The 26,693-nt window shown below is 39.1% G+C and overlaps 1 protein-coding gene across 2 annotated transcripts in view; it reads left to right on the top strand.

Annotated features, from left to right (window-relative positions):
• The window catches only part of LOC101107489 (ectonucleoside triphosphate diphosphohydrolase 1), a 203,407-nt gene that overhangs the window by 99,547 nt on the left and 77,167 nt on the right, over positions 1-26,693 (top strand). The window contains exons 10-16 of one of the 2 annotated variants that reach the window (XM_027960446.3): positions 12,804-12,864; positions 14,301-14,377; positions 15,067-15,132; positions 16,698-16,781; positions 18,104-18,248; positions 21,265-21,401; positions 21,502-21,630. In XM_027960446.3, coding sequence (XP_027816247.3) covers positions 12,804-12,864; positions 14,301-14,377; positions 15,067-15,132; positions 16,698-16,781; positions 18,104-18,248; positions 21,265-21,401; positions 21,502-21,630 — 699 coding nt within the window. Of the gene's footprint in view, positions 1-12,803; positions 12,865-14,300; positions 14,378-14,550; positions 14,873-15,066; positions 15,133-16,697; positions 16,782-18,103; positions 18,249-21,264; positions 21,402-21,501; positions 21,631-26,693 lie in introns of those variants that run through there. The other variant, XM_060405071.1, reaches the window with a different exon arrangement.

The following is a 26,693-nucleotide window of genomic DNA, read 5'->3' on the forward strand; positions in this document are numbered from 1 at the left end:
ATATATTCTTTTTCATATTCTTTTCCATTATGATTTATTACAGGATACTGAAATAGTTCCCTGTGCTATACAGTAGAATCTTGGTGTTTTTCTATTTTATATATCATAGCTTAATAATATATAATAATTATATAAAATATATAATAGTAATTAGCATCTTCTAATCCCAACCTCTCAATCCATCACTCCCCCAACCCCCTCCCCTTTGGCAACCACAAGCCTGTTCTCTATGTCTGTGAGTCTGTTTCTGTTTCAAAGATAAATTCATTTGTGACATTTTAGATTCCACATATAAAAATTTAATAAATTCTTCAGGAATCCTAAGGGCTTTTTAAAAAGTAATGCTTATGCTGATTGCAGTTTGCATTTCCAAAATTTATTTGACTTAAACACTTTTTACTCCTGTAAAACAAATAATATCTCATGAAATACTAGTTTCCAATATCCTTATGATGCATCTTAACAAGAGCTAACTGATCTGGTCCAGTTGCTTTAGGTTACAAATTAAACAAGAGTGGCCTGAAAGGTTATGTCGCTTGTTCTAAATTATATACAATTTCTAAGCGGTAGAGCTAAAGCTTTAACGCACATTTCCTGATTCTTAGTAAGTATGTTTCATAACATTGATAAAATATTAATATAAAATCATGTCTCTTTTACCCACGAAAGCCTTCATTTTGAGGGTCAATCCATGGTTTAGTCCATAGAATCGGATGGGAGATTGGCTGCTTCATCAGAATCCCAGATATCCACTCCAAGATTACTAGAGGAAAAATACCAACTCAAATTTTAAAAATTCAATCAGAAAGAGGCTTATAGGCTTTTAGGCATAAAAGCTGAGCACAAAGTAAGAAAAAAAAAAAAGCAAATGGGGGTGGGGCGGTGCGAGGGAGGCAGGGAGGGGCGCCAGGGACGGAGGGCGGGCGCCTAACCAGGTGCAGGTACACACTGGACCGGCTAACACACGCTATAACCGCTGTAACCGGGACCAGGTGCCCCAAAGAGCACCTGCCCCAGACGAGGGCATCCGCGCAGATTCCGGCGCAGAGTCTGATTCATCCGCAGCGCTCAAAACTGGAGCCTGGGCTGGCGGTGAGCTGGGAGGAGGGCGCAGCCTGATGATGCTATCACAGCCTGGAAGACCGGGAAGAACCGCGTGATATGGAGCCTCCCATGGTCTCCGGGATAGCAGTGGGAGGAGAAGAGGAGGAAGTGCGGTAGGAACTGGGGCCGGGAGCAGAACGAGGAGGCGGCCCGGAACCCAGGAGGAAACAGCAGCAGCAGCCGGAGCTGACCGCCCAGGGTCCGGTCCTAGAGGAAGGAGCTTGCAAGGCACACGGATGAGACTGCAGCCAGGGTGCAGATAGTGACTGCAATCGTGAAATGAAAAGACGCTTGCTCTTTGGAAGAAAAGCTATGACCAGCTTAGAATATTAAAAAGCAGAGACATTACTTTGCCAACAAAGGTCCGTCTACTCAAAACTATGGTTTTTCCAGTAGTCATGTATGGATGGGAGAGTTGGACCATAAAAAAAGCTGAGCACCGAAGAATTGATGCTTTTGAACTGTGGTGTTGGAGAAGATTCTTGAGAGTCCCTTGGACTGCAGGGAGATCAAACCAGTCAATCCTACAGGAAATCAGTCCTGAATATTCATTGGAACCAGTGATGCTGAAGCTGAAGCTCCAATACTTGGGCCACCTGATGCGAAGAACGGACTCCTTGGAAAAGAACCTGATTCTGGGAAAGATTGAAGGCAGGAGGAGAAGGGGACAACAGATGGCATGGTTGGATGGCATCACCAACTAGATGGACATGAGTTTGAGCAAGCTCCGGGAGTTGGTGATGGACAGGGAAGCCTAGTGTCCATGGGTTGCAAAGAGTTGGACATGCCTGAGCAACTGAACTGAACTGACATATATTATATTAGTTTCAGGTGTACAACATAGTGATTTGGTATTTTTCTACATTGAAATGATCACAGTAAGTCTAGGTAACATTGTCACCACACCAAAATTTTTTTTATCATGAGAACTGCTGCTGCTGCTGCTAAGTCACTTCAGTCGTGTCCAACTCTGTGCCACCCCTGAGACGGCAGCCCACCAGGCTCCACCGTCCCTGGGATTCTCCAGGCAAGAACACTGGAGTGGGTTGCCATTTCCTTCTCCAGTGCATGAAAGTGAAAAGTGAAAGTGAAGTCGCTCAGTTATGTCCGACTCAGCAATCCCATGGACAGCAGCCTTCCAGGCTCCTTTGTCCATGGGATTTTCCAGGCAAGAGTACTGGAGTGGGGTGCCATTGCCTTCTCCAATACTAACAACTTTCAAATAGACAATACAAATATTATTAACTGTGTTACCACACTACACATTACACATCCCCCTATGACTTAAGTTTGTACCTTTGAACCCTTTCACCATTTCTCCCTCCTCCGGCAACCACCAATCCAATGTGTTCTGTTGTTTGAGCTTTTTTCTTTAATTTGTTTTTGGCTGATTGTTGTTTTAGAGTCCTCTATGTAAAAGTGAGGTCATACGGTATCTATGTTTCTGATTGATTTCACTTAGCATAATGCCCTCAAGGTTCATCCATGTTGTAGCAAATTCAAGATTTTTTTTTTGTGGGTGAATAATATTCCACTGTATATACAAGCATATCTCATTTATTGTGCTTGGCTTTACTGCACTTTGCAGATATTGTGTTTGTTTTTTACATATTGAGGTTTGTGACCACGTTGCATCAAGCAAGTCTAGTGGTGCCATTTGTCCAAAAGCATTTGCTCACTTTTTGACTCTGTTACATTTTGGTAATTTTGGCAATATTTCAGGCTTTTCCATCATTGTTCTATTTGTTGTGGTGGTCTGTGATCAGTGATCTGATACTATTGCAAAAATATTACAACTTGCTGAAGGCTCAAAAAAAAAAAAAAGCAAATGGGCTCATCATTTGCATCTTGGAAAAATTGACAGATATTTTGCTATTTTGCCTTAATGGAAAGAATAAAGCTTAAGAACCATGAGGTAAAGGTCATCAGCCAAGCCAAATTTTAGAGAGGATTTTCAACTGTTAAGATATAAATATTATTTCCTGTGGCCAAGAGATCATAAAACTTAAGGGTTTAAGTTTAAGAACAGGCACTATGAGGAAAGGGTGACAGAAGAAATAAAGGTGGAAAGGGAGTAAGGTCAGGAGTGCTAAAGTACTGGACATCAGACCTCCCTGACTCCACCCTTCCATATATTTTCTCTGAGTACCCACTCTTTCACTATCTGAAATTACCTTATTTGTTGAATCAGTACTATCCATCTATTCATTAGTTTATCCATTCAGCAAATATTAGTACTTATTAGGAACCCTAAATGTGCCAGGCACTGTTTAAACACTTGTGTGTATTCTCAGTTGCTAAGTTGCGTCAGACTCTTTGTTACCCAAGGACTATAGCCCACCAGGCTCCTCTGTCCATGGGATTTCCCATGCAAGAATACTGGAGTATGTTGCCATTTTCTTCTCCAGGGGATCTTCCTGACCCAGGGATCAAACACAGATCTCCTGCTTGGCAAGCAGATTCTTTACCACTGCACACCACCTGGGAAGCCCATTTAAACACTTAAGAGATATAGTAATGATCAAACAAGGCTAAGTCCCTGTTCTCAAAAGAGAAGTAATAGTTCAGTTCAGCTCAGTTCAGTTCAGTTGCTCAGTCATGTCCGACTCTTTGCGACCCCATGAATCGCAGCATGCCAGGCCTCCCTGTCCATCACCAACTCCCGGAGTTCACTCAGACTCATGTCCATCGAGTCCGTGATGCCATCCAGCCATCTCATCCTCTGTCGACCCTTCTCCTCCTGCCCTCAATCCCTCCCAGCATCAGAGTCTTTTCCAATGAGTCAACTCTTCGCATGAGGTGGCCAAAGTACTGGAGTTTCAGCTTTAGCATCATTCCTTCCAAAGAACACCCAGGACCGATCTCCTTCAGAATGGACTGGTTCGATCTCCTTGCAGTCCAAGGGACTCTCAAGAGTCTTCTCCAAAACCACAGTTCAAAAGCATCAATTCTTTGGTGCTCAGCTTTCTTCATAGTCCAACTCTCCCATCCATACATGACCACTGGAAAAACCATAGCCTTGATTAGATGGACCTTTGTTGGCAAAGTAATGTCTCTGCTTTGCAATATGCTATCTAGGTTGGTCATAACTTTCCTTCCAAGGAGTAAGGAAATTCAAGTTAATGCAATAGGCAGTGACTGGTGGAGAAGGACAATATTAAATAAGAACCAGGGAAGGCTGACTCTAAAGTGGTGATATTTAAACTAAGAGGTCAGCCATGCAAAGATAGAACATTCTAGGTAACGGGAACAGCAGTGCAGAATTCCTTCATATAACGCCTTGCTAGTCCACACAAAGACAAGATAAGAGAAGGGATCTGGTCTTTCTTATTCAATATTGACTTCTCAGAGCCAAACAGAGTTCTAGGACACAGTGGGTGCGCCATAAATACTTATAGAATGAAAAGGAATAGGCAGTGTGTCCTGTATTATAGCACCTACTCTATTATATTTGCTGGTTAACTTACCTATTTGAAGGTAAGGGCTCTTCCTGACCTCTGTAGCCATGTTTAGTACTACATCTGACATGTAGAGATCTTAGGAGAACTGCTAAGCAGCGTATAAAAGATGCTGAATGAATACTATATCTTTATTAAAGAAGAGAAAATTAAACAGAAGATATTCTTTAGGAATGCCTGCTGAAAATATGCTAAGATACATATGATTTTTGAACTGTTCCAGTGTTGCTTAGGTTTTTTTTTTTTTAGGGGGGTGGGTGTGAGTGCTGCGCCACACAGTTTACAGGATCTTAGATCTGGGACCAGGGATTGAACTGGGCTCCCAGAAGTGGAAGTGCAGAGTCCTAACCATTGGACAGCCAGGAAATTCCCTGTTGCTTTGTTTCAAAAAGAAGAAAACTGACATCTGGACATGTTATAAAGGAAATTTTCTCAGAGATAATGGCCAGATAAAAAGATGGGAAGAATTATATCTTAGTTTAAGAACAGCAATCACTACCTTAACAGAATACTGAGTTCAAAAAGTGACTTTTCTAAATTCTAGTAAAGTGTTGATTTTCTGGTACTTTGCCATCTGTTGGGAAGAACATTTCCTCAGGTAAGGGCTATAAATAAGCACAAGCAAAAGGTTTCCAAGAGAAGGAAAACATGAGAGAGATTTAATTGAGGACTTCTTATAAGAAATAGAAATGAGTTAGCCAGTAAATTTTCCTCCTAGAATACTTGAATAAATACTGGGGAGGAAATTTCTAACTCCCAGGCAAAATTCAGTTTCTAGCTAAACTTTATTTAGCCTGTGTGTGCTCAGTCGCTTTAGTCATGTCTGACTCTTTGTGACACTATGGACTGTAGCCCTCCAGGCTCCTCTGTCTATGGGGATTTTCCAGGCAAGAATACTGGAGTGGGTTGCCATGCCCTCCTCCAAGGGATCTTCCAAACCCAGGGATCATATCCAGTCTCCTGGATTGGCAGGTGGGTTCTTTACCGCTAGCGCCACCTGGGAAGCCCTTTATTTAGCCTGCTGCTGCTGCTGCTGCTGCTGCTAAGTCGCTTCAGTCATGTCCAACTCTGTCCAACCCCATAGACGGCAGCCCATCAGGCTCCCCTGTCCCTGGGATTCTCCAGGCAAGAACACTGGATTGGGTTGCCATTTCCTTCTCCAATGCATGAAACTGAGAAGTGAAAGTGAAGTCACTCAGTCATGTCCGACTCTTAGCAACCCCATGGGCTGCAGCCTACCAGGCTCCTCTGTCCATGGGGTTTTCCAGGCAAGAGTACCGGAGTGGGGTGCCATTGCCTATTAAGCACTAAAAAAAAGACTTTAGTGCATTGTAGAATAAAACAGATGTGGTCTCTAAAAACAAATATAAAACAGTCATTCTCCTATGAACTATTAAATAAGCTTTACCAAATACTTATGATTTGAAAAGAAAATGTGATTTTAAAAATTGAGTATAGGAATAAAAGCACAAAGCCAAAGCAAGTCTATAAAATATCTACAGTGAGAAGGAAGAAGACAAGGTGACTGACAGCTACCAGAAAATTAAGAGACAAGCTTGAATAATAGTGTGCAAAACTAAAAATACAAAGTATACATGGAGAGTGGTTAATGATCCCAGAGATCATTAACAAAGAAAAGCTGCAGGATTTGACTGGATTGTTGGTGATCTCTGGGAAGGCAATTTTAATTAAATGGTAAAAACAAAGTAGATACAGTAATCCCTGCTTATTTGTAGGGAACACATTCCAAGACTCCCAATGGATGTCTGAAACTGTGGATAATACTTAACTATATATATACTATGTTTTCTCCTATATCATATATATGATAAAATTTATAAATTAGGCACATAAGAGATTGACAATAATCAATCATAACTTTTATTACAGTATATTTCTGTAACTGTTTTATTTTATTACTGGTTACCGTCAATCTCATGTGCCTAATTAAAAAATAGAACATTACAGCAATATACTGTAATAAAAGTTACATGAATGTGGTTGGTCTCCTTAATCAACTTCAGTTCTCTAGGAAATGTGGCAGTGCTTCTTCACTAGCAGACGCAGCCTCTCCAGTAATTGTTAACATTTTTCAGTACAAAACTGTTCCTAAATCTGTATAACCATCCCTTACTTGCAGTAAATGGCTTGGGGTCATTTGTTTAATGGGTTCTTTCGCTGAAGTCTTTGTACAGACTACATCACAAGTGATGGTACAGCACATTACTCAAGTTGTGATAAGACAAAGTGCAAATTCATTTTGTCTCAACCCTGAGGAAGGAAATAAAATTAACCCACAGCAGATGGGAACTGTATAGAACAGGGGTTGGGAAGTTAAGCGATATGTTTTTGTAAATAAAGCCTTACTGGAACACAACCTTGCCCATTTCTTTATGTTGCCTATGGCTGATTTCAGGCTACAGTGGCAGACTTCAGTAATTGTGACAGAGGCTATATGGCTGGCAAACCTAAAATATTTACTATCTGGCTTTTTAAGAAACATAATCTGTTAACTCTGTATAGAATATGCTGTCTTTACTGCCAAACTAGGTTCACACTGGGGCCTCTCTGGTAGCTCAGCTGGTAAAGAATCTGCCTGCAATACAGGAGACCCTGCTTCAATTCCTGGGTCAGGAAGATCCTCTGGAGAAGGGATAGGCTACCCACTCCAGTATTCATGAGACTCCTTGGTGGCTCAGATGGTAAAGAATCGACCTACAATGTGGGAGACCTGGGTTCAATCCCTGGGTTGGAAGATTCCCTAGAGGAGGGCATGGCAACCCACTCCAGCATTCTTGCCTGGAGAATCCCATGGACCGAGGACCCTGGTGTGTTACAGTCCATGGGGTCACACAGAGTCAAACACAACTGAGCGACTAAGCACAGAATAAGCTCACGCTGAGACAAAGACTCAAATGGAAAAGAAAAGAAAAATAACTATCCCATAATCGTGATGTCCTATGTGAAGAGTTTCTGGAGTATTCAAAGCTTAACCTGAAGAACTAAGTGGACAGGATTAGGAGCTGGTGAACTCAGAAGACACTGTATTAATATAATATTATTAATTAATAATTATTATTATATTAATATTTTTATTCCAGGAGTTAGGTGTACCTAACAGATTAGATATTATTTGCACATGCCCACATACTCCATAATGTTGCTATTTAAAGGAAGTATTTCTAGACTTTTTCTCTCTCCACTATCATTTTTCCTTAATTCCTATACAGAAGAGCCCTAGAAAATCAAGATGGGAGACGCAGTGAGGATTTTACTCAGAATGACAGTTTGGCCAAATGATTTCAAGGTTTGGACACGTTTATCTGTATGCATTATTTCAGATTATTAGGTGAGTAGAACTTCAGGTCTATTTCTGCTGCTGCTGCTGCTGCTAAGTCGCTTCAGTCGTGTCCGACTCTGTGCGACCCCATAGACGGGCAGGTCTATTTCTACTTATGTCATAATGCACCAGTATAACCTGGAACATTAGCTTTGCAGCAGTTTCTCTACTTTCACATCTCCCCTCCCCTAAATGTACAAGGTTTGTTAGAAGTTTTAAACACTTTCTAGTTTCTCTAGAATTAAAGCGCTAAGCACAACGCCTTACAGAGAAAGCAGCTAATAAACATTTGCTAAACGTTTGAATGAATGAAAGCGTACAGATAGCACCTCCGTGCGGCTTTCCGTGCTAGCAAATTTCCTAACACCCCCCCCCCCCCCCCCCGCTGCCGATGCCCCCGCCAAGAGTTTGCCAGGACAAATTTCCAACCACAGAACATTTTATTTAACTCTTTATTTTAACACGGCGGTCAATCACTGGGAAAAGAAGATAAGACAATGTAAAGTTTATTATTATTATTAAACAAAGATGACATGACATGAGTGAGCGTGTCCAGCATGCCCTATTTTAAGCTTGAAAAATAAATTTGTTACACTAATAGCAGGCTCCGGAAAGAGAAAGACCCCCCCACCCCCGCCCCTTGCATATTCCGGGCGGTCTTTTGAGATGCCACACCCAAAGCGCCTGAACTCAAAGAATCTCTCCTCGCGGCAAGGCAGAGGCAGCGCAGAGCGAAGCAGGTCGCAGGCTCCCAGGCGCACCTGGACGGCGTGGGCGACCGCACTTCCACGGCCAGCTGGGGAGCATCCTCCGCCAGGAACACCTGCTCAGAGGCGACTCGGGTGGTCACCCCGGCCTGCGCAGGCCGGGGGGCGTGCGGCCAATACTTACCGGTTTGGGGATACAATTCTTCACCGGGACGAGAGATGTGGGGCTGTCACGATCCAGGCCAGCCCGCTTTCAGATCTCTTCCAGAACAGCCACCAGGGCAACTGTGGCTACTGAGACACAAGCTCAGCAGCGGGTGATCAAAACCTGTGGCTCCCACCAGACACGCTAGGCTGGGACGAGGGTGAGTCTCAAGCCGTTACAGTGAGGTGAGCAGAAGTAGCGCACCGAAGATTCCGGAACACAGAGGCTCGGCGCGCGCTCCCGCCAGGCTGGCTGAGAGGCCACATCGCGCATGCTCCTGGACCGCCTAGCGGTCCAGGCCTGAGGAGGAAGAGCTCCGCAGGCTTGGGGTGCGTGGGGTGTAGACGTCGCGAGCGGTGCGGGGCGGTTGGTGACAGCTCAGAGTCCGTGGTGAACTGCGCGTCCTGACTTCGCCGCCCAGGCGTAGCAGAAGGGCACCGACCATCCAGGTGAATGTCTTAATGACCCATAAAATGTCCTTACCCTTCCCTGTAGGACACTCCAATATTTTGTCTGGTTGCAGCCCTACTCTGTGGAAAGAACCCGCGGAGTCCCCAGACTACCAGGTCCAGACCCGCATGGGCCACTGAGACTTGTAGTCCCCAAGATCTGGCCCATCCATTAGTCATCACCTTTGGGAATTGATAAGGCTGAGAACCATTCCATCGTACAGCGTTCGAGAGCAGTGCTTGATTTGTTTCAAACCCAGGTTCGTATTATTTATTGAGTCCCTACTGTGTGCTGGATACTTGCTAGGATTGGTGGAGGGCAGATGAGTTCAGTGCCTAGCTCTCGTCCTCACTTTAGAGCAGGCAGAAAGTGAGCTTGCAGGGTAGGCTGTAATGAACAAAAAATACGGTATTATTAGTACTAGTGGAGATCACAAAAGGACCAGAGTCAGAAAAAAAAAAAAATCCCGGAAGATGTGACGTTTGAATGAGGATTTGAAATGTGGAATGCCCTAGATTAAGGGAAAGGTGGAAAAATCAAACAGTGGAAATGCCAGGAAATATAAAGAAGAGTTTGGTATGAGTATAGCTGAAGGTTTATTTTGGAGAATGTTGAGCAGGGCTTAAAGTGGGGAAGTGGACAGAAGCTTTCTTGGCCTCACTTACAGAAAGGTGCTCCATTTTGAGTTTCTCTCCAGCAGGGACTGTAAGTACAGGCACCAAGATACATGTTCAGGTTTAAATAAAATGCAGCATCACATGTCTTACTTGTGTCCGGTTTCTAGACCTCATGGTTCTCAGTGCTATATGGATTAATACATTTTTATCAATCCTGTGATGAACTTTGTGGGTAGTGAAATTATATTGCATTGTGTGTTGGATATAATCTTTGAAAATATACCACAGTTTTTATAATTTGTTTTGTCACCTTTTCAGTTTTATATATATTATACCAGAAGTTTCAAGGGAATTAGAGCCAATCTTTCTTGACCTACAGAAACAGGTTGTGATGTGAAATTTTCAGGGTTAGTTCTGAGAACAATGGATGATTTAATTTTGATGCCTTTCAAAGACATGTACAGATTGATGGATCAGAAAAATCCTTTGTCAGGACTTGGTTCCTAGGTTTTCTTTTAGAAAATAAGATCACAGTTAACTAAAAGACACTAATTTTCAAACTTAGGTAATGGAATACATGGAATTCATGCTAGTTTTTGTGAAACACTGTGAAATAATGCTGTCTCACACTTAATTGTAGAATTTTTTGGTTAAGTTCCACCGTTTCCATATGCCAGTACCAGTAAAGATTAAATATTATAGATAATCAATAACTAAATAGTATTAAAGGCAATAGTGTGTTTCTTTGTTTAGTTTTTAGTTAAATTTAAAAATTGACATAGCATAAGTTTATCTTATGCATCAAAATAGTTGTTTTCTCTCAGTACTTATATCATTCTTAAAGATATTTCTTATTTATTTAGAAAGTGGAAATGAGAGAACCATCATGAAAAAGATTTCAAAGAGAAAAGAAGATATTTTTAGAAAGGTATTAATGGAGTTTATAAGGATTTTGATTATACAAAATAGCTCGATTATAAATGTAAGATAATCTTGGAAAAAATGATATATTTGATTTTATATACAAATCATACAGTTCATATGTTAAAAAATAATATGAAAATTTAAGGGTGATATACTGTTTGATCTGTCAATTATGTAATTAAGAGTATTAGAGGTGGATTATATATTTACTTATTTATTTGTTCCCTTATTTAAATATTTATTTATCTGTTCTCTCAGCCAGCCAGCAGTCAATTCCCTACTTTGCTAGAAAAAAAAAATGTTTTTCTTTTTTTTTTTAATCAGCAAGTGAAACATTTTTAGGACTGGCATCTACATGTCACCTACAGTAATTCCAATTAAGATTCATATTTTATTCCTGTCTTCTAAATGGGGATGGGCAGTTATGCAAAGTATATCCAGCATGTTGGGTGATATTATTAGGAATTAAAGGAGACCTCTATCACTCACTTGGTGGCATTGATGTTCCATCACACCTTCAAGGTTTGCTGTCCCCTTGGTCAAGAATTTAAGTATTTTTAATTTTGTTGAGGAAAATGCTAAAGGTTTAATAAGAACAGAACATCTTAATTCATATTGACCTTATTTAGCCATTCTTAACTGTGGTACAGAAACCACTGGTGGATTTTGGAGTTCTTTCAGAAAATGTATAGACTAAGCTTGTAACTATGGTCATGTCAATACCCTGCTTTGGCTTTTGACCCGAATCCATGTTTTTACTGTGATTATAAATCTAATGTGTGTCTGCTTGCTCCTCCCACTCCAGCTGCACACTAGTTTGATTAGCATGTACAGTTGTTGTTTAAAGAGTCTTTTGCTATTCTATTTTTTTAACTTAAAATGAAAACCAAACTTATCCTTATTGTGCTGAAAAAGAGTTTAACATTGCTAGGATGGTTTCATTTTGGAATATTGAAGTTTAAAAAGTGGTGAAAGAAATAAATGCTGATTTTAACATGTTGAGTTTTTGATGATGGTAGGATATTCAATTAGAAATACCACTAGGCAACTAGAAATATGGTATTCAGGAGAGCAATCAAGGTTAGAGACACATTTAGGAAGTCATGGGAATATATACATTCTGCAAAGCCTTTGAATGTACCCTACATTTAAACTATTAAGAGAAATGTGACCAATGAAGGATACAAGGAGTTAGTGACCAGAGAGGTAAATGATAGAGGACAAGGATCTGGAAAGCTTTTAGAAAGTTATCACATGCTACAGAGTACTCAAGTAATAGCTAACATTGATATGGTGTTGAGTTTAAAGTATTTTTATTTGTTTGATCTCATTTGATCTTCCTAAAAGATACATAAAGTAGGCAATATATGAACACTAAGAACTAACTACTGGGTTTTATCATTAAAATGTCCTTTTAAATATTACAGAGAGAAATTTCTTATTTAAAAATCTCCTATGTGTAAAGAGCTCATGCCTGCATGCTAAGTCACTTCAGTCGTGTCCAGCTATTTGCGACCCTATGGACCATAACCCACCAGGTTTCTCTCTCCATCGAATTCTCCTGGCAAGAATACTGGAGTGGGTTGCCGTGCCCTTCTCCAGAGGATCTTCCCAACTCAGGGACTGAACCTGTATCTGTTCCTTCTGCATTGGCAGATGGAGTCTTTATCATTAGCGCCACTTGGGAAGCCATAAAGAGATAATACCAACTGATAAAAGAGTGAAATTTAAGAAAATGGGCAAAAGATATGAATTGTCATTTTAAAGGAGGTAACTTTCAAAGGGCTGCTGCTGCTAAGTCACTTCAGTCGTATCTGACTCTGTGCGACCCCGTAGACAGCAGCCCACCAGGGTCGTCTGTCCCTGGGATTCTCCAGGCAAGAACACTGGAGTGGGTTGCCATTTCCTTCTCCATTCGAAGGGCTGATGCATTTATGAAAAGATATTAAATGCCGGAACAAAAAGATGCAAGGTAACCCTACCCCTCTTTTCTTGCAGATGTCAGAAGACGCAGATAACATTGCAGTAGAAGAAAATGTAGACGAGCATATCCCAAAAGGTTCTCAATAAGTATACCACAGCTCTGATGCTGCTGGGCTTTATTTTTTTTTTTTTATTATAAATGACTAATCCTACCCCACAGTTTCATTTGGGAACACAGTTTCTTAAAAGATGAGTTCAAACAGAAACTAAACTTCCTATATAATATTTAATACAAGTGGGCATAAGGAAATAATGGTAAAGTCAGTGCATGTAATAAAATTAAATTTTGTTTCCTCTCTTTTTCTCTGCAAACATGGAAAATCTCCTCATGATTCAGGCTGTGTTCAACCATAAAGATACAGAGATCTAGAACATGCTTTAGTAAACTTCAGATCTCAGGAAGAAAGATATATAAACAATGGTTTATCCCTGTTTCATTCATCCAGCACATATTTATTAAACACCTACTATATGCCATCTGTCATTCTAAGTTCTGGGAATAGAGTATAAACAAACCAACTAATAATTTTTAAATTATATCACAGAACACTACAGTTAAGAATGAAGATGTTTGGGGACTTTCCTGGTGGTCCAGTGGTTAATACTGTGCTTCCAACTACAGAGTGCATGGGTTTGATCCCCAGTGGGGGAACTAAGGTCCCACATGCCTTATGGCCAAAAAGTTAAAAGAAAAAGAAGAAGATTTGCATGACCTATACTGATTTAGTTTTATGCTCACTGTCTATTTCCACCATTTTTTATTTATCATTAAGTACTCAAAGGCAGGGAAAAGAAAAAGAAAAATACAAGGCAAAATGACCATTAGGTCCTCCATTTTCTATACCTAGGACTGCATGACTCCTGTCCTCAGTCCATATGGTAGATCATCTGATGGATGAATCAAAAATAATATGTGGCTTAGAGTGCACTCGGCAGCTGGAGCGGTCTTTATGCTCAACAGGATTGTTTCATTTCTTGTAGGAGCTGGCAGGAATTGGGGTCAGCAGTATTACACCGAATTTTCAAAACTGACAAAAGTGGTTAAAAATGAGTGCTTGAAGACTTACCTTTCTTTTTTTCAGATTCCTTCCTCTTCAGTTTAATCACATTGAAGTATTGATATTTATATATTTTGTAGACTGTAGAGCAGCTTATATAGAATGGCTTTGATATTTATATATTTTGTAGACTGTCTACAGTTTATATATAGAATATTACTGTTTTCATGGATTTCTTTTTCCTAAAAGGTAAAAAAGGTTTCTCAACAATTTTTTTTTTAAGCCTGACTGCAAAATTCAGTCCTGATCATGCATGACTTCCAGATGAAAAGGAGGAAGGTTCTAAGCTCTGTTTCCTAGATTCTGAACTCTCATGGGGCAGTGATTTGGTCTTCATAATTGTCATGATCCAAAGAAATGCATGTTAGCTAGCTATTTAATAAGGACTCTATTGCTGTTTAGTTATACTTTAAGAAAGTGTCATGAGCTCTGTATTCTGTTGGCTTCTTGACAGTTTTGAATGTAGAAGAAAATCGAAACATAATAGAAAGTCTGAGAGGCAAAGTAAGAGAAAAGCTAAAAAATGCCAAGGTAATGCTAATTTTTTTTTCTTTCTCATTTTCAAATTTACTGTTTAAATGCAGCATGTATCATGGTGAACTTTTCTTTGTCAGAAAAGAGCTAAAATTCAGTTTTAACATAACTCCTGAAATCCAAAAAGCTTTAGATTCTTTTCCTTGCTTTTTTTCCCTTCAAACCTAAAGGCAAGAAAAAAAGGCAGTGTCGACCCTGTATGCAAGACAGGAAAAAAGACACAGATGTGTATAACGGACTTTTGGACTCAGAGGGAGAGGGAGAGGGTGGGATGATTTGGGAGAATGGCATTCTGACATGTATACTATCATGTAAGAATTGAATCGCCAGTCTATGTCTGACGCAGGATACAGCATGCTTGGGGCTGGTGCATGGGGATGACCCAGAGAGATGTTATGGGGAGGGAGGTGGGAGAGGGGTTCATATTTGGGAACGCATGTAAGAATTAAAGATTTTAAAATTTAAAAAATAAAAAACTAAAAGAAAAAAAAATGATTTGCTTGTGGTCACTATATATGACATCTCAGGAGAGAACATGTATATACTTTTTTAAAAAAGAAAAATATTGAGAAGTCTTTGTTTTTATCCATTTTGGGCCGAAGACTTATGAACATGATTAAATCTATACCTGTAGAAATTAAGTTTTCCATACTCTTCATCTGCATTGTGTTTGCATTGTGTTTCAGATTAATCAAGGTGAAAAATCGTCAACTCAACTGCTCATTGATAATAAGATATATCAGTGGTCTAAGGTGAATAACTTTTTTAACCTTTTTAAACAGCTTTATTGAGATGTACTTTACAGAGCAAAAATTCACCCATTTTAAGTGTATCATTCAGTGAATTTTAGTAAACTTACAGAATTATGCAGCCAACACTATAATCCAATTTTAGACCATTTTGGTCACTCTTGTGCTAGTTTTCAGTCACTCTATTTCTACTTGACATTATTTTTTATCCTAAAAAATGATAATACAATATTTTAGGTGATCCCTGACTTACAGATTTTGTTCTAAAATCCAGTGTGTAATCATATATTTGAAACTTGAAATGAAAAAACAACTCAAATTTTGAAAGAACTGTGTTATTTAGAGTAAAGGCAAAGCAGCTTTAACAAAAAGATTCAAACTGAAATGTCTACTTTATATTCCTCTTTAATATAATAGATAAGTAGTCCAGGCTGCTAGGTGGAGAAGGGCATGGCAATCCACTCTAGTATTCTTACCTGGAGAATCCCATGGACAGAGGATCCTGGCAGGCTACAGTCCTTAGGGTCACAAAGAGTCGTACTGAAGCAACTTGTATGCACACACGCAAGGCTGCTAGAAGAGTTCTGCCTCTTCAACACTTGGCTTCCATCCCTGAGTCCAGTGGCAAAACTCCAGGGTTTTCATTTGCTGGCCAAAGGCAAGGCAAAAGGAAGAGAGCCATAGGATTGCAGATTGATCTCTTGCAGGACAAGACCTGCAAATTGCACACCGGATTTCCACTAAAAGAACATGGGTGCATTGTCTAGCTATCTAGTTAAAAGATTCTGTTATTAGAGATAGGAAAAGAGACAGTCATTAACAACTAGTCATATTTGCCGTAAGCAATGAGAGTATTAAACCCTACAAACTTTAAAATGCAATGATTGTTTCTTGGGTTTTTATGAAATTCATCTTTGTCCTCTTTGTAGGGTCCTTCTTGGATTCTTAGTACAAATTATTTTAATTAAAGTAAAAATAGACTAAGGAAAAGATGTTTGTATATATGTTATTCATTCAACAAATGAATAAAAGTGTGCCTAGATTGGATGTAATTTAACTATGAATAGTTTTAAAAAAAAGGAAATTTGTCAACATCACTTCATTGAATGACAAGAAAAGAGGTGAAAAGGAAGAGAAATTGGCTTCTAAGAATTTCCATTACAAACTACTAAATTGGCATAGCTGCTCAGGAAGTTGAGGATTTTAGCAAATGATTTTGCAAAGAGCAGAGACAAAGGGAAGTAAAAGTATATCCTGAAAATTTATATATAAGTATTGTTGAAAGTTAATGAGTCAGCTAAGTTGTAGATACAAATATATAGGATAAGCTTTTATATTTTGCATATTTTAAAATTCTTTGGCTCCTAGGAACTAGCAGTTTGATTGATTGACTGATTGATTGATTGATTCTTCTCCCAAATGTCTCTAAAAACAATTCATTAAATGTACGTGAGAAAGAAGTGATAGGTGATTTACATTTAAAAGATTCCTTTATGGTATTGAAAAGTAAGAGTCTATTTATATTCGTTTCAACACTGAATACTGGCTAACTGTTGCTTAACCCACAGGCTGAAGTTCCACTGGATGAAGGTCTTTCATTTTTCATTCTGAATGGTGAAGAAGACTCAGCTATAGGCCAATCTGCAGAGCAGGTTGGATTTGTTCCTCCTGAAAATATAGGCAGATTTAGTAGGAAGGGTTAAAAAGCTGGGATTTAAGATGACAGCTTGATGTAACTCAGCTGTCAGGGCAGATCTCAGCTCTGAAGCCAGGTTTAAAGCCCTACCAGGGGTGCAGTAAAGGTAGCTTGGTAATGGGAGCTCTGGAAGGTACAAAGAGCCCCTCTTTGTGCCTTGTGGTTGAAATCTTCAAAGAGATCCCTATGTGAAGATACCTCAAATCTTGCTTGAGGTGTCAGTGTCATATCTTGTTTGACTTTTGAAAAAAAAAAAAAAGCCACAAAAATATCTGATTTAAAAATCTTTTTTGATTTCATGACAGAAATATATACAGAAAATATGATGATGCGATGATGTGATATGAACCTAGATGATACTTAACCATGTTATTCAATTTTGTCAAGTTGATCAAAGCCATGTACAGTTATCTATTCAAAGGAATTCTATGATTAATTCTTTTTATTTAATTATTTGTCCCTAAATGTATGTTTTCAAAAATTAGGGGATTTTTATTTACATGACTCACATACCCTGTCTCCTTCTTTCTTTCAATATATGTAGATTTTAAGTTAGACAACTATAGTCATCTAAAATGGTGATTTTTTGTGTGTGTGTGAAGAGACGTATAAAATTTCTGATATGATATAAAAGTGTACGTTTTTACATTTAGTAATATGTCTACTTCAATATCTCCATTGTGTGAAACTTTTATATATCATATTTCAGAAATAATTGATCATCTGTCACAGACTTCTACTTGTATCGTTACTTTTCTTTCTTTTTTCTTAAATACATCCAGAAAAGAACATGACTGCTCCACATTACCTTAGGTAGTACTGCTTTCTGAATGGTGAAAAAAATGGGGCTGAAGACCACATGGCTTGATGTCCCTAGACTTTGCCGTGTACTGTAAATTCTCAACAATTGGACTATCATAGACCAATATCTTAGAACATTTTTCCATAGGAGAGGAGAGACTTGAATTGTAGTTCTTTTTCAGTAGTATTTTGTTGAGAATTGCAATGAAGGGCTATAGGAAAATCATAGTTTACGATATTAAGCCTTAAGTGAGTTCTTCAATGTTCAATGAAAGTTCATTGTAACATGGTTTCAGCTTGAACTTGAACTAGGCGGCATAGATCAGAAAGACTTCATGGCAGGATTTTAGTACATTTTATTTATCTGCACATTAATCATTGGGGACAACCATGTATACTTATGTTTCTTTGGGGATGCAACAGAGATCAGTAAATGGTAGTCACCACAAACATTTTTCACTTGGTGATGATTTACAGAACTTTGCTGAGGGCCAAGATGAAGATTTTGTGGAAGAAGTCATTTTCCCAGATTTACTTGAAGTAAAGGCTGCCGATTATAAAGATGACCAAGAACGAATAAAAAAACAACAGGCAAATATTTTTGTTCCAAGTAGTTCTCCAGGTAAAGGAGATTTTTTTCTCGATATTTTTTTCATGATAAAAGCATTCAAGTCATTAATGAATGATAGCGTAGGATAATAGCTTCTTTGTATGGTGGGTAGATAAAAAGTAATGATCTAAAATTATAGAAAGCTATCTGTAGTTATTCTTTGTGCATTATCTGAGGTTAAGGGAATTGGTTAAGAGAGCTCATTTGTTGTCGTCTGTGTGTCTGTGTCTGTGTATTTGACTTTCTGGTAGACTTTCAGTCAGTTCAGTCGCTCAGTTGTGTCCGACTTTGCAACCCCATGGACCACAGCAGGCCAGGCCTCCCTATCCATCACCAACTCCTGGAGTTTACTCAGACTCATGTCCATTGAGTCCACGATGCCATCCAACCATCTCATCCTCTGTCGTCCCCTTCTCCTATGCCTCCAATCTTTCCCAGCATCAGGGTCTTTTCAAATGAGTCAGCTCTTTGCATCAGGTGGCCAAAGTATTGGAGTTTCAGCTTTAACATCAGTTCTTCCGATGGACACTCACACTGATCTCCTTTAGGATGGACTGGTTGGACCTCATTGCAGTCCAAGGGTCCCTCAAGAGTCTTCTCCAACACCACAGTTCAAAAGCATCAATTCTTCGGTGCTCAGATTTCTTCACAGTCCAACTCTCACATCCATATATGACTACTGGAAAAACTATAGCCTCGACTACGTGGACCTTTGTTGGCAAAGTAATGATTCTGCTTTTTAATATGCTGTCTAGGTTGGTCATAACTTTCCTTAAAAGAGGAAGCGTCTTTTAATTTCATGGCTGCAGTCACCATCTGCAGTGATTTTGGAGCCCCCAAAAATAAAGTCTGACATTGTTTCCACTGTTTTCCCATCTATCTCCCTTGAAGTGATGGGACCAGATGCCATGATTTTCGTTTTGTGAATGTTGAACTTTAAGCCAACTTTTTCACTCTCCTCTTTCACTTTCATCAAGAGGCTCTTTAGTTCTTCACTTTCTGCCATAAGGGTGGTGTTATCTGCATATCTGAAGTTACTGATATTTCTCCTGCCAATCTTGATTCCAGCTTGTGCTTCTTCCAGTCCAGTGTTTCTCATGATGTACTCTGCATATAAGTTAAATAAGCAGGGTGACAATATACAGCCTTGATGTACTCCTTTCCCGATTTGGAACCAGTCTGTTGTTCCATGTCCAGTTCTCACTGTTGCTTCCTGACCTGCATACAGGTTTCTCAGGAGGCAGGTCAGGTGGTCTGGTATTCCCATCTCTCTCAAAATCTTCCACAGTTTATTGTGATCCACACTGTCAGAGGCTTTGGCATAGTCAATAAAGCAGAAATTGGTGTTTTTCTGGAACTCTCTTGCTTTTTCTGTGATCCAGCAGATGTTGGCAATTTGATCTCTGGTTCCTCTGCCTTTTCTAAAACCAGCTTGAACATCAGGAAGTTCACGGTTCATGTACTGCTGAAGCCTGGCTTGGAGAATTTTGAGCATTACTTTACTAGCGTGTGAGATGAGTGCAGTTGTGTTGTAGTTTGAGCATTCTTTGGCAGTGCCTTTCTTTGGGATTGGAATGAAAACTGACCTTTTCCAGTCCTGTGGCCACTGCTGAGTTTTCCAAATTTGCTGGCATATTGAGTGCAGCATCATCTTCCAGGATTTGAAACAGCTCAACTGGAATTCCATCACCTCCACTGGCTTTGTTTATAGTGATGCTTCCTAAGGCTCACTTGACTTCACATTCCAGGATGTCTGGCTCTAGGTTAGTGATCACACCATCGTGATTATCTGGGTCATGAAGATCTGTTTTGTACAGTTCTTCCGTGTATTCTGCCACCTCTTCTTAATATTTTCTGCTTCTGTTAGGTCCATACTATTTCTGTCCTTTATTGAGCCCATCTTTGAATGAAATGTTCTCTTGGTATCTTTAATTTTCTTGAAGAGATCTATAGTCTTTCCCATTCTGTTGTTTTCCTCTATTTCTTTGCATTGATTGCTGAGGAAGCCTTTCTTATCTCTCCTTGCTATTCTTTGTAACTCTGCATTCAAATGGGTATATCTTTCTTTTTCTCCTTTGCTTTTTGCTTTTCTTCTTTCTACAGCTATTTGTAAGGCTTCCTTAGACAGCCATTTTGCTTTTTTTGCATTTCTTTTTCTTGGGGATTGTCTTGATCCCTGTCTCCTGTATGATGTCACAAACCTCCATCCCTAGTTCTTCAGGCACTCTATCTGATCTAGTCCCTTAAATCTATTTCTCACTTCCACTGTATAATCATAAAGGATTTGATTTAGGTCATACCTAATGGTCTAGTGGTTTTCCTCACTTTCTTCAATTTCAGTCTGAATTTGGCAATGAGGAGTTCATGATCTGAGCCATGGGCAGCTCCCTGTCTTGTTTTTGCTGACTCTATAGAGCTTCTCCATCTTTGGCTGCAAAGAATATAATCAGTCTGATTTCAGTGTTGACCATCTGGTGATGTCCATGTGTAGAGTCTTCTCTTGTGTTGTCGGAAGAGGGTGTTTCCTATGACCAGTGCGTTCTCTTGGCAAAACTCTATTAGCTTTTGCCCTGCTTCATTCTATATTCCAAGGCCAAATTTACCTGTTACTCCAGGTGTTTCTTAACTTCCTGCTTTTGCATTCTAGTCTCCTATAATGTAAAGGACATTTTTTTGGGGTTTTAGTTCTAAAAAGTCTTGTAGATCTTCCTAGAACTGTTCAACTTCAGCTTCTTCAGCGTTACTGGTTGGGGCATAGACTTGGATTACTGTGATATTGAATGGTTTGCCTTGGAAACGAACAGAGATCATTGTTTTCATTTTTGAGATTGCATCCAAGTACTGCATTTCGGGCTCTTGTTGACCATGATTGCTACTCCATTTCTTCTACGGGATTCCTGCCCACAGTAGTAGATAGAATGGTAGACTTTAGTGATAGAGTATATGATAGTCCTCTTTTGCTTCTTGTTTGGTTAATCCCAGTTTACTGTTTTGGACTTGAAAGTAACATCTAGGTTTTGTTATTAAGTGATCAACCAGCTTAAACTGCCAGAAGATATGATGCCACGCATTTTAGAAGAAGAAGGATTCTATATTCAAAAAAAGCCAGAAATGTATAAAAAGACCTGCAACAAAATGGAAAATCGTCTGCTTAAACTAGAAGAGGCAAGTTCACTACCTGATAAGCTAAATCACTCACTGGCAGTATGTGACATTTGTTTTTAGTGTAATATTTAATTACTCTATTCTTAAATATTTTTAATAGGGAAAGTGTTGGTTTGAAGAAAGTGGAGAAATAATGTCATTACCTTCACCTATTAGACGGTCATGGAATTTCAGACTAAACATAAGCAAGGAACCTTTAAATCCAGCACTGAAGACCATGTATAGAAAGGTAACCAACAGTTTATTTGTGATTATGTTTAGAATTCTTGTAACATAAATTATACTTGTATATTTACTTGTATACTTATTTTGTTAATTCACCTTTTGAGGATATTGGTAAGTCTAGTAAAGGCAAAACTATGATGAAGTATTAAACAGCCATTAAAATTATGTTTTCAAGGAATATTTAATGATCTGGGGGAGAGCTCAGAATGTGAAGTTTAAAAAAAAAGGAGAACATGAAATTTCATATGATCCTATCTTTATAAAAATAGATAATGAGTGAATGAATTTGTCAATGAATAAGTACAGACATATGTGTGTATATAGATTAAAAGTCTGGGAAATATATCAGAGTTAATAATTATCTCTGGATAGTAGGACATAGGCTTATTTTTATTTTTTTCTTATACTCTCTTCTAGATTTCAGAAATGAATATATATTGTACTTATAATCAAAGAAACGTTTTATATGTATTTTGGAGCACATTATGAAAATTAGCAGTTCATTAACCTAATGAAAAGAAATATTTAGACAGAAATAGTTATATTAAAAATTTGGCATAAAAAATTTAAGAATTATGTACAAAAACTTAATTGCTCAATCACTTGCCTTTGTTGTTGTTCAGTCACATAATCGTATGACTCTTTGCAACCCCATGGACTGCAGCACACCAGGCTTCCCTGCTTTTAACTATCACCCAGAGTTCACTAAAATTCATGTCCATTGAGTTGGTGATGACATCCAACCATCTCATCTTCTGTTGTCCCCCTTCTCCTGCCTTCAATCTTTCCCAGCATCAGAACTTTATCCAATGAGTTGGTTTTTCACATCAGGTGGCCAAAGTGTTGGAGCTTCAGCTTCAGCATCAGTCCTTCAGTGAGTATTCAGAGTTAATTTCCTTTAGGATTGACTGGTTTGAGCTCCTTGCTGTTCAAGGGACTCTCAAGAGTCTTCTTCAATACCACAGTTCAGTTCAGTTGCTCAGTTGTGTCCGACTCTTTGCGACCCCATGAATCGCAGCATGCCAGGCCTCCCTGTCTATCACCAACTCCCGGAGTTCACTCAGACTCGTGTCCATCAAGTCAGTGATGCCATCCAGCCATCTCATCCTCTGTCGTCCCCTTCTCCTCCTGCCCCCAATCCCTCCCAACATCAAAGTCTTCTCCAGTGAGTCAACTCTTCGCATGAGGTGGCCAAAGTACTGGAGTTTCAGCTTTAGCATCATTCCTTCCAAAGAAATCCCAGGGTTGATCTACTTCAGAATGGACTAATTGGATTTCCTTGCAGTCCAAGGGACTCTCAAGAGTCTTCTCCAACACCACAGTTCAAAAGCATCAATTCTTCGGCGCTCAGCCTTCTTCACAGTCCAACTCTCACATCCATACATGACTACTGGAAAAACCATAGCCTTGACTAGACGGACCTTAGCTGGCAAAGTAATGTCTCTGCTTTTGAATATGTTATCTAGGTTGGTCGTAACTTTTCTTCCAAGGAGTAAGCGTCTTTTAATTTCATGGCTGCAGTCACCATCTGCAGTGATTTTGGAGCCCCAAAAAATAAAGTCTGACACCGTTTCCACTGTTTTCCCATCTATTTCCCATGACGTGATGGGACAGGATGCCATAATCTTCATTTTCTGAATGTTGAGCTTTAAGCCAACTTTTTCACTCTCTTCTTTCACTTTCATCAAGAGGCTTTTTAGTTCCTCTTCACTTTCTGCCATAAGGGTGGTGTCATCTGCATATCTGAGGTTATTGATATTTCTTCTGGCAATCTTAATTCCAGCTTGTGCTTCTTCCAGTCCAGCGTTTCTCATGATGTACTCTGCATATAAGTTAAATAAGCAGGGTGACAATATACAGCCTTGATGTACTCCTTTTCCTATTTGGAACCAGTCTGTTGTTCCATGTCCACTTCTAACTGTTGCTTCCTGACCTGCATACAGATTTCTCAAGAGGCAGGTCAGGTGGTCTGGTATTCCCATCTCTCTCAAAATCTTCCACAGTTTATTGTGATCCACACAGTCAAAGGCTTTGGCATAGTCAAGAAAGCAGAAATAGATGTTTTTCTGGAACTCTCTTGCTTTCCATGATCCAACGGATGTTGGCAAATTGATCTCTGGTTCCTCTGCCTTTTCTAAAACGAGCTTGAACATCAGGAAGTTCACAGTTCACGTATTGCTGAAGCCTGGCTTGGAGAATTTTGAGCATTACTTTACTAGCGTGTGAGATGAGTGCAACTGTGTGTGGTAGTTTGAGCAATCTTTGGCATTGCCTTTCTTTGGGATTGGAATGAAAACGGACCTTTCCCAGTCCTGTGACCACTGCTGAGTTTTCCAAATTTGCTGGCATATTGAGTGCAGCACTTTCACAGCATCATCTTTCAGGATTTGAAATAGATCAACTGGTATTCCATCACCTCCACTAGCTTTGTTCAAAAGCATCAATTCTTCAGTGCTCAGCTTTCTTTACAGTCCAACTCCCATCCATATATGACTACTGGAAAAACCATAGCTTTGACTAGACGGACCTTTGTTGGCAAAGTAATGTCTGCTTTTTAATATGCTGTCTAGGTTGGTCATAGTTTTCTTCCAAGGAGCAAGCATCTTTTAATTTCATGGCTGCAGTCACCATCTGCAGTGATTTTGGAGCCTCAGGAAATAAAGACTGTCACTGTTTCCATTGTTTCCCCATCTATTTCCCATGAAGTGATGGGACCAGGTGCCATGATCTTACTTTTCCTCTTCTAGTAATTATATGCCTTTTGTAGTCAATGCTTTTTCTTAAAAGATGCCTTTCTGTATCTCTTTCTTTTTTTAAAAAAATTAATTATTTTAGTTGGAGGCTAATTACTTTACAATATTGTAGTGGTTTTTGCCATACATTGACATGAATCAGCCATGGGTATACATGTGTTCTCCATCCTGAACCCTGCTCCCACCTCCCTCCCCATCCCATCCCTCATATTCCAGTAGCTGCAACATTTTAACAGCAAGAGCATTTCATTCCTTATAATGCTGATACTTCTCAGCTTACACAGAAAATAAGGTTTCTCCCTAAACTGAAGAGATTTATACTTTCAGAGGTCTCCTTATCTTTCTTTAACATGTGAGAATCTTCTTTCTACATAATATATGCTCTCTTTTCTTCTCCATAGTTTCTGTTTATTTCTCAGAGAATCTAGAAAAGTTTTTTTAAATTCCTCATATCATAATATGTTTTTAATATCTTTATACCACTTATAAACTTATTTCAGGATTTTCTAAAAATACACCAAAACTTCTTGCTGCTAAGAAAATCTTTTACCATTTTACCATAAAAAAATGCATTTAAGGTTTAATTAGTTGTCCTACTTTTAAAATTAAGACAAATACAAAATTTTTTTTATCATGAATGAGTGTTGATGTTTTTACCAGAATTCCTTGCTGTTACCCATACTTTGAGTAGACAAAACCCGTAACAGTTTTACCTTCTTTTTTTAAATTGGCTTGTTTTACTTTCTGGTGAGTATCTGTTGGTTCTTTCAGGTTCTCTTAACAGGATGGTCAGATGTTTCATTGCTTCTTTCGACTTTTATACAGTCACCAATACTATGCAGATCTTGCTGTTAGTGGTTTTTCTCCACCCACTTGTATTTTGGATTCAGTGGAGATGTTTTCAGATGCAATTTTGTTTAAAATCTTGTCCCTGGGTTTTTGGTCTTGCTATCTAGTTACTCTGCTTGTTTTGTATAGATATTTGGGAATATAGGCATATCTCTGAGATATTGTTGGTTCACTTCTAGACCACCACAGTAAAGCAAGTCAAATGAATTTTTTGCTTTTGAAAAATGTCAAAAGTGCATGTGAAAGTTATGTCTACACTAATCTGTAGTTTATTAACTATTCAATAGCATTATGCCTAAAAAACCCAGTGTATGTATCTGAATTAAAAAACACTTTATTGCTAAAAATGCTATTAATAATTGTCATTGGAGCTTTCTGCTCTTTTCTAACTTCATTCAAGCTAATTTCAGTGTTTCATGGACTCTTAGAGTTGGAATAAATATAAAAATGTCACTTCACCATGCATGTAAACTTGAGTATTAAAATTCATTCTGTAGCACCATCCTTAGCAGGTAATATTCTGGAATTGCTGCTGCTAAGTCGCTTCAGTCGTGTCCGACTCTGTGCGACCCCAGAGACGGCGCCCATCAGGCTCCCCTGTCCCTGGGATTCTCCAGGCAAGAACACTGGAGTGGGTTGCCATTTCCTTCTCCAGTGCATGAAAGTGAAAAGTGAAAGTGAAGTCGCTCAGTCGTGTCTGACCCTCAGCGACCCCATGGACTGCAGCCCACCAGGCTCCTCTGTCCATGAGATTTTCCAGGCAAGAGTACTGGAGTGGGGTGCCATTGCCTTCTCCATTCTGGAATTGGTGTCAGACAAATACCTCTGCCTGCCTTTCCCTTCTGTCTCCTCTACAGTTTTTATTATGCACAGCCAGCTATGGAGGCAAGGTTCATTTGGGGTTTCTCACTGGGAAATAAAAATCTCAATACTGTAAGGGCCACTGAAGCAGAGATAACAGTTTGCGGTTTAAGTCTAGCTCCAGATGATTATTAGATTATCACATTAACGAACTATTGACCCACCAATTCTAAACACCATTTTTTAAAAATTGTGATCCTTTAGGAAATTGCTTGGGGGCTTGTAACTTGAAAGTTCAGCCTCTGTCAGCACATAGTAGTAAAGTAGATGACCATTTATAGTAAGGTGATTAAAATGCTCCAATATAAATATATGAAATCAAGGGCTATAATCAGTTTTAAGAAAGAAGGAGCAAACAATTGTTTTTTTTGCTTTTGTCTTCATTTTCTTACAGTTAGCACGTTACTTTTATAAGGAGTTACTTGTAATTAAAAAAATAGAATTGAATTAACATTGTGTGAATACTTTTCTTTAAAAGGCAGTGAAATCTGATTTAGAAAGCTCCATTAGGAACAAAATGGAAGGTCAAAGGGAAATGTACCAATTAGATCTCAATATAGTGGGTTTGCAATTCAGTCATCATCCTCTCTTCAATCAAGAACAA

Source organism: Ovis aries, chromosome 22, assembly GCF_016772045.2.
Source record: "Ovis aries strain OAR_USU_Benz2616 breed Rambouillet chromosome 22, ARS-UI_Ramb_v3.0, whole genome shotgun sequence".
Lineage (NCBI taxonomy): Eukaryota > Metazoa > Chordata > Mammalia > Artiodactyla > Bovidae > Ovis > Ovis aries.